Source organism: Salmo salar, chromosome ssa16, assembly GCF_905237065.1.
Source record: "Salmo salar chromosome ssa16, Ssal_v3.1, whole genome shotgun sequence".
Lineage (NCBI taxonomy): Eukaryota > Metazoa > Chordata > Actinopteri > Salmoniformes > Salmonidae > Salmo > Salmo salar.
Genome location: NC_059457.1, coordinates 37,911,756 through 37,920,768, shown reverse-complemented (window position 1 = coordinate 37,920,768; position 9,013 = coordinate 37,911,756). Strand labels below are relative to the sequence as shown.

General features: G+C 41.9%; 1 protein-coding gene across 1 annotated transcript in view; it reads left to right on the top strand.

The window, feature by feature from the left end:
- The first annotated feature begins 339 nt into the window (after window positions 1-339).
- The window catches only part of LOC100380741 (protein kinase C-binding protein NELL2), a 117,881-nt gene continuing 109,207 nt past the window's right edge, over window positions 340-9,013 (top strand). Inside the window, exons 1-2 of the mRNA XM_014148812.2 lie at window positions 340-708; window positions 1,013-1,141. Of these exons, the coding sequence (XP_014004287.1) occupies window positions 660-708; window positions 1,013-1,141 (178 nt within the window). The 5' untranslated portion in view covers window positions 340-659. The remainder of the gene's footprint in view (window positions 709-1,012; window positions 1,142-9,013) is intronic.

Below are 9,013 nucleotides of genomic sequence, written 5' to 3'. Positions count from 1 at the left end.
CAAGAACTGCAACACTGCTGGGTTTTTCATGTATCAACAATGGTCCACCACCCACTGGACATCCAGCCAATTTGACACAACTGTGGGAAGCATTGAAGTCAACATGGGCCAGCATCCCTGTGGAACGCTTTCATCACCTTGTAGAGTCCATGCCTCGACGAATTGAGGCTGTTCTGAGGGCAAAAGGGGATGCAACTCAATATTAGGAAGGTGCTCCTAATGTTTTGTACACTTTAATGCGCGTTTTGGATTAAGGCCAGTTCAAGGCATTTTCAGCCAAAGACCACAAGGGGGCTTATTGGTCCTATTTCATTGGCTATATTCTCCTTTCCTTCCCACCCTGAAAGCGGGTACCCTCGCTCGTGCAGACTGCTGAACAGAGCGTCTCGGGGACTGGTGAAACTTGTTTCGTTACAACTAGGCTATTGCCTACCCACTTGTGTTGCCAACGGACCGATGCCTGTGTAACAGACCTGTAACGGAGTTTGTACTGAATGGAATAATATCTCTGGCGTCCAAGTTCTGAATCTGATGCGGTTTTCACAGGTGTGGGATTTGTAACACTGCGCTGGTGTGACATCGTTCGCATGTAAACCGATTGAGCAGGATTGACTCTTGGAAGTGGACAAAAGATGGACTACTGTTAATTTTTATTCACAATGGGATTAAAAATATTTATTTGCCTCGGTTTATTCTGCGTCACCTCAGGTAGGACACACATTTGCCATTGACCATAATGTCTTGTAGATAAAAATGTAAATGACTTGAGACACCCATTTTACAACAAAGTATGGTATAGGCTTTCATAAAACGGTATTGTTATCGTCCTGTAGTTTAGTTTTTATCCTATCCATTTTCACCTATTATTCCAAATTGCTGGTTTAAATATCAGCTGGAATTCTGTACAGTTTGATGCGCATCTACCTAGCACCAATAATCGTTAGGAAACAGGTCACTGAATTGATGCTATGAATTGTGTCCATGCGTACTGTGTTTGTTTCTGTAACTTAAGTTTTAGGGTTCGGGATTGATCCTGCTCTATGCATCAATGTTTTCGATGAATTGACGCTTGGAGATGGTTTTGATGGAGTTACTCAAGTCCAGGGCTTCCACAGCGAGTCTCGGGCGTTCCACTTTCAAGGTAAGATGCACCCATAAAGAAACCTAATAGGCTATGCTATGTGGTATGTTGAAGGCGAGAGGGCAACAATGGTTAGTTGCAGTTTTTTCCTCGTCAGAATGAGACAACAAAACAGCAGGCATTATGAGTTCAAAAATTCATGGCAAGGGAAAAAACGTGTTTCTTCCCATATATTATTAGATTGACTGTCATGCGTGGTGAATGGGTGTTGATGCTTTTGGAAGCTCTCACATAAAAGGAAAACATTCCATTTATACATATTGTCCACAATACAACCTGTTTGTTTGCAGAACCATTTATTTTGACATACTTATCCTAGTGTTGTCATTTTCTCTCTGAATGATGCCAGGGGCCCTGGGATGCCACCTGCCCAAAGCAAAGAACAGTGTTCCCACAAGAGAGGGGGACACAGACATGCAAAGAATTATGGAAAGACTGGACATAATGAGAAGTCAGCAACATAACCCCAGGCTCATGGCGATGTATGGAGTGTGGTTGATGTTGAATGAGCCACTCTACAGGCCCCAGCCAGACTGGACCTTTAATGACCACCCTTTGTCTGAGGTCTATGGGTTGTCTAGCCTGAACCTGTTGTTGGCGATTCCTACAGAGGACCAGTATGAAAATGTATTACTACTGTAAATCGCTCTGGATGAGAGAGTCTAGTAAAATGTAATTCTATGCTCTAGTTGTACATCCTACTGCTCTGCCCTCGCACCTCTCAGAATATCACTACATGATACATAATGTTTCCATGGATAAATTCTCTGGAGAAGAATTTCAACCTGGACAAATTGGCACCTCAAGCTGTAAGCATCCAGATCAATGTATATAAAATAATGAGTTATGGCTTCAAAAGGAACGCTTGCCATCTTATAGCACATCATCCTATATAAAAGTAAAAAACATTGTTATAGGAATACCTAATTTCCAAATCCTTTTACGTGTACCTCGTATCTTCTCCTGCCTATGCTCACATCTACTTCTCTGTAGCGACGCCAGCACAGTTACTGTATGTATAGTGCAGCTGGAGCCCCTCTTCCTCTTTGAAGACAGGGGGACATGATGTCCCGTCCTCTACTCCAACGCTTATGCATTCCACCAAGGCGGGGTTCCACCCGCCCTCTCTCCTTCAGTTTGCCATTAATGTCAGAAAATGGAAACATGACTCGGACATCCCCGTACATTCTTCAGCGTTGCCCCTTGTTTCATTTAGGATGTCTCTGTTAAGTAAGTAATGCTGGGTGGAGGCGCGGTGCGGAGCGGCAGTCAAACCTGCTGGCCTCTGTGTAGTGTAGTCACTGAGCAGGCTGTCTAGAGCGAGGGGAGCTGTCTGAGTCAGGAGAACATTCCCTAAATGTCAAACAGAAATTACCCAGAACGTGGTTGCCATGTTCTCAGAATATAAGATATTAATGTTCTAGACACGTTTCATGGGAACATTGCAAGAACATTCCTGTGTTCAGTTTTCTGAGGGTTAGGGGAATATTCCATCAATGTCCCACCAAACATACACAGACCATAGTTGCCATGTTCTCAGAACATAAGATATTATTGTTCTAGACACATTTCATGGGAATGTTGCAAGAACATTTCTGTGTATCAGTTGTCAGAACGTCACCTGATGGTCCCAAAGAACTGTTCTCCCCAAAACATTTTGTTTTATTACTGTTGCTGAACCCATCAAGACCCTGATGAGTTTACCGCTGATCTATTCACAGCTCTTTGTCAGTTGGCAATGTTAGGGACACGCATGGTGCTTTTAACAGTGCATTCTATTGACATACATGATTACATTGCTCATGTTCATTTAGAGTAATTATTTTTCAGCATGTCCTCAATTGGGATTTGAACTCAGAACCTCTTGGTTCACAGCATTCCAATTGTTCTGCTACGCCACCATGTCTGTCAGTTATCAGTTAATCTGACTTTTCTCATTGATTTGATTTTCTTATTTCAGCTATTTTGGTGTTGGTGGGGCATTTTACCCTGTTTTAATGTTAGTTCCTGATTCACTATGATCAATAAAATAGTTTTTATTGTGTATACTTTTAAACAGAGCTGAGATTTACTTCAAAGTGTGTTTCAAGAAGATGACGGAGAGATGCTCAGCTATATATAATTAATAAATACTCATAAATTATGAGAGGTAGTGGAAATGCCATTTGTGCTCAAGGGGTAATCTTACAGATTCCCTTCTTACAATGATAAACTGATTTTAATTAGATCAGTTAGGGGTGTTGTATATGTTACCAAATAATGACATTAACATGCATTGCTTAGAAAGTGAGAGTAGTGTGACACCCCTTGCGGGTCTCAAACCCATGCCACCAGCACCAATGAAGAACAACCTAGCCACTCTCCCAATAAGGGAATTCCCCTAGAGTGTACAGTATGTGCTTATTGGGCCAAAATAGTTAGGTCCTGTCCTGAAGCCAACCCTAACTCCTTCTCCCTAGGCACTTGTGTAGATCTGAAACTGGGTAGATATAAGCAATAGGGCAAATTAACTTTGAAGTAAATCTCAGCTCTGTTAAAAGTACACAACAAAAATGATTTTATTAATCATTAAAACAGGGTTATGCCCCACTAACATTATACAACTACCGTAAATTCCGGACTATAAGCTGCAACTTTTTCCCAGGCTTTGAACCTCGCGGCTTAAACAATGACGCGGCTAATATATGGATTTTTCCCGCTTTCAAATTTTTTTTCTCTCCAAAAAAACACATTCTGTGACGTGCTCAGTTTTTTGGCGGCATGAAGTTTTCATTAGACCAATGAAATTGCCGAACGGGTAAAGGTCAAACAACTTTTTGGTTTACTGTTTAGATTAAAACGAGCGCTCTCAAACTTCCCATCATTCTGATTACGGTAGTCATTTTGTCACCCTCATCATGGCAAAGACACGGAGAAATGCATATGATGCAGCTTTCAAGTTGAAGGCGATTGATCTGGCTGTTGGAAAAGGAAATAGAGCTGCTGCACGGGAGCTTGGTCTTAATGAGTTGATGATAAGACGTTGGAAACAGCAGCGTGAGGAATTGACTCAGTGCAAAAAGACAACTAAAGCTTACTGCTAATTTTTTATTTTTTGTTACAAGCTGTGTTTCGTTATAGCCTATTTATTTTTGTTACAAGCCGTGTTTCGTTAAAGCCTGTGTAAAGTTCATTTGTTTCAATGTACCGGTAGGCACCTGCGGCTTATAGACATGTGCGGCTTATTTATGTTCAAAATAAAAAAATTAAAAAAAATCAGTGGGTGCGGCTTATATTCAGGTGCGCTTAATAGTCCGGAAATTACGGTATACAAAAGCCCTTAAATTGCTGAAATAAGTAAATCAATTCAATGATGAGAAACTGCTCATTAACTGATACAGACATGGTGGTGTAGCAGGATGATCAAAATGCATTGAACCTGAAGGTTGAGAGTTCAAATCCCAGGGCTGGATATTTTGAATAATAATTACTGTACAAATGAACATGCACAATATAATAATTGATGTCAAATGTAAGTTAAACACTGTTAAAAGCATTGTTTGAGTGTACCTAAACTTGCCAACAAACAAAGAGCTGTGGTTCACCAATCAGCCTTGATGGGTGTTTCTAGTCCCGTGTGGCTCAGTTGGTAGAGCATGGTGTTTGCAATGCCAGGGTTGTGGGTTTGATTCCCACGGGGGACCAGTACACAAAAAAATGTATGAAATGTATGGATTCACTACTGTAAGTCACTCTGGATAAGAGCATCTGCTAAATGACTAAAAATGTTTTAAAAAAAGAAGGTAAAAATGTAATGGGCTTGGCCACAGTAACAAGGGGTGATGTGTAATGATGAAACAAACATCTTTGGGGACCATCAGGCAACATCCTGAACACTGATACACATTAATGTTCTTGCAACATTCCCATGAAACGTGTCTAGAACATTACTATTGAATATTCTGAGAACATGGTAACCAATTCCGGGTAAGTTATGTTTGACATTAAGGGAATGGTCTCTTGGAAACAGTCCTTGCATGTCACTGGAACATTCCTATGAAAACGTTAGGTAATGACCTAATGAGACTCTTAAGGGAACGTTCTCTAAAGTTGTTTCATTCTTAAAGTTGTGTGAACGTTTGTTGTTAGCTGGGTGCCTGATTGCCCATGGGGATGGCTGGTATCTCTAGGAGGGGGGAGAAGAAGGATATGTGTGTGTGCACACACTGGCTTGCATGAACTATGTGTGTGTGTGTTTGTGAGAGAGCTGGGAAGGTGGGGATTACATTTTAGAACTTCTCACCTGCTGCAGATTGCCTTTGAAATGACTTGTCAGCCGTACAGTGAGTGGCAGTACTGTAGGTAGGCTTCGGACTGATATGATAAAGCTGGAGGAAGGAATGTCCCTGTGCTACATTTGAAGCAGACGGCCACAACCAGAGCACTGAACTAGGATCAGACTCTGTCCTAACTGATCCTGGAAGAGGAGCCTACCATGGTCACGACAGCAAGCAGCCAATGAGCAGTATCCTATCTACACAGCTGCATGCATGTGAGCCCAGAGACCCACGTGCTGATTTTATGTCATCACCAGTGTCAGAAAGGCATTCGTTGTTGTTGAGTGTTTGAGCACTGAGCAGCACTGCCGGTGAAGTGTTTCTGTGGTGGTGGTTATGCTCCTAACTGCAACTGCCCTGGAAGGTAGCGGGATGGAAGAGACTCATTTGTTATACAGCAGCGCTCCCTGTGTGTGTGTCAACCAAATAGGAGGCAGCTAATGGGCTAACCTCTGGGGCTACAGCCACCAATGGCAGCTACCAAAGCTATTCTGGCAAAAACACTGCATTCCTTTCTGACTGATTCTATGATAGGACTTGTAACAGTAACTTGGAATCCAGGTGTTAGCCCTCTTAGTCCAACCAGATCCTTTATTCCAGAAGTGCTTATGGTGGTTGAGTGATATTTGTGTCATCTCCGGGCCACCATAAATAGAGTGTTTACACTTAACCTTTTATTTAACTGGGAAAGTCAGTTAATAGCAAATTCTTATTTACAATGACAGCCTAGGAACAGTGGGTTAACTGCCTTGTTCAGAGGCAGAACAACAGATGTTTACCTTGTCAGCTCAGTGATTCAATCTAGCAACCTTTCGGTTACTGGTCCAACGCTCTAACCACTAGGCTACCTGCCGCCACCATAGATATAGGACTAGTGGCTGACACCAGCTGAAAGACTCTGAATGTCAGACAGCCAGTGGCTGACGGTCAGTGCAGAGTCGATCAGAGAATTTGGGAGAAAGTGCTGCCCCAGCAGTCCTGGAGGTGCCCTTGGCTCAGTTTAGTATTTGTTCCAGTAGAGCGGACACACAGTGGAGGGAGAGACCATCCTCCGAATGCAGATTTCCTGAGCCAGTCGGAGCTGGAGCTGGTATTGGAATATTCAGGGTGTAGGCTAGCAGAAAGGGGGCTACGTGAGGGTTTGGAGTTGCTGTTGAGTTTATTATTAATGTAATCCCCCTAGAGAGATGTTCTCAAGCCCAACCCTCCCACGCAGATGCCTCAGCACCGATGTTTAAAGCAGAGTGTTTTGAAAAAATGCAATGTCATTTTCTAACTGGCAGTGTTACGCAATGTTGAGTGAGTCATGAATATATTTATTGTCTACCTGTGGTAGAGCTCTGCTAGCCGACATTATACATTGTGTAGGGCCTGTTTTTTTCCATCAATAACTAGGGTATAGGTAGCGCTCGGGCATCATTAAATTGATCACTAAGATTTTGAAGCTGAGCCAGTACAGTCATATCTTACTAAGATCAAAACATGGTGTCCGAAGTGCTTCAACCTCGTCAAATATAAGACAGGAGAGATTATTTCACAGAAAATAATAATGTTCCTTGAGTTTTGTCTGGGTTTACAGTGACAAAAAGTAGTTAACAGCTCACTGCTCTGTCTCGTCATTGAGCAGAGAGGCCCAAGCGGAGCTGTTGCTATGGTTACTCACAGACTCAGAGCCGCCATGAGCAGAATGCATGCAGAGCGAGCCTCCTGCGCACAGGGAGCCAGTGACCAACAGAGAGGAGCGGCTAATGGATTTACGGTCATGGCTAGAAGAAATCCAGCTTTTGTCAAATTACCTTCAGATTTGACTTTTCGTAGCAGGTTAGGAGAATTAACGTAGCAGGTTACGTGAATTAGGTTAAGGTTAGGAAAAGGCTTAGGGTTATTATTGGCTAAACAATTGAACTTTTGACGATAATTCTACAAAAGCTGGATCCCTTCTAGCCATGAGTTGTATTTACTAACTGAGGAAGTCATTTCTGATTTCAGGCAGGGCTGGACTTTAAATTTGGCAGAAGCAATCGGACCTGGGTAGGGTAGGGCCTGAATGTCGCAGGCATGGGTAGGGGTCGGGCTAAAAATTAATGCCTATGCAGAGCTCTAATCTGTTGTATATTATTTGTTCTCTAATATGGCTGTTTAGGATTTTTTTATGTTTGGACTGACTGGTCACACTTGGTCATTCTGTGCCAAGGATATTTATGCAACTCACAATAATAGCATTTCATAATAAACAAATTCAAATACCCTGGGTTAAATAATCTATGGGTCTATTTCAATACCTCAGGTAAAATCACGTTCTCCCTTCTATAGTATCAATTATCACCAGTACAGTTCAATTCAGAAAATGACATTCAAATACAGATACAGTATTTCAGTCTTATCACATAACATGGGGTGATCAGTTACTGTTCAATTGAATGTTAGAATGGGCTAAACGAGTGACTTAAGTGAATTTGACTGTGGTATGATCGTCGTGCTAAGCACGCCAGATTCGGTATTTCAGAAACAGCTGCCTTCCTGGGCTTTTCACACACACAACAGTGTCAAGGGTTTACATAGAATTGGACGACAAACAAAAAAACATCTAGTCAACGGCTGTCCTGTGGGCGAAAACAGTTAGTTGATGAGAGAGGTTCGAAGGCGACAAACACAGTAGAGCTGTGGAGAATAGTGTACTTCAAGAAAAGGTCCTCTTGAAAAGATGTCTTCAGATGTCTTCTTTGTTCTGCATGCAATGGCAGATGTCGTTCTCTCTGGGTAGGCTCGCCATCCAAGAAGACTCAAACTCCATCAAAAAAACGGCCAAAACTTACACTCATGCATACTATGGATTAATAACCTGTACTTGGCTCCAAAAGGGGGCTTCGCCCCATACCGCATTGGTAATAAATCATAATTTGTTCGACCACAACTTCTGGGGTAGCTAGCTTTAGCTTGGTACCTAGCTAGCACCAATACAACCAGAGTGAAAACAAAGACCAGTAGAAACTGCAGTCATTTTCATTATTCTTAGCAATGATTTAGGAATCCTTGTGAGTAAGTATTAGCTAGGTTGCCACTTGTTGTTCGCATTTTGAAATTGAACTTCAGTTCATGAAAAATAAATAGCTAGCCAGCTACTTAACCCTGTTGCCCAAAGCTAACATTATAAGGAGCCAGCTAGCTTCATCTGGCTAGTGAGGCTTGACCGGGTTTTATGTTGTGAAGCTCGCCACAATAAGGATTAGGCACAATAATGGAATTTGTGGTTTGCCTTCAAAATAAAAGTATATCATTGACAGTGATGCAAATGAATACAAATAGTATAATTATGCCAGACTTTTATTTTGAAGGCTAAGCGCAAAGTCCACTATTGTGGCTAATCTTTATTGTGGCTAGCTTCACATAGATGGGTCCGACCACCATTAATCAAATGAGAACTGTCTTATAAATTAGGGTTATTTTAGATGATGACACCTAGCTATATAGTTAGCTAGCTAGCTAACTATATAGCTACTGAAACAGGTTGTCGTTTTGCTATGTTTTTGGGGAAGAACATTGTTTGCATCCATGA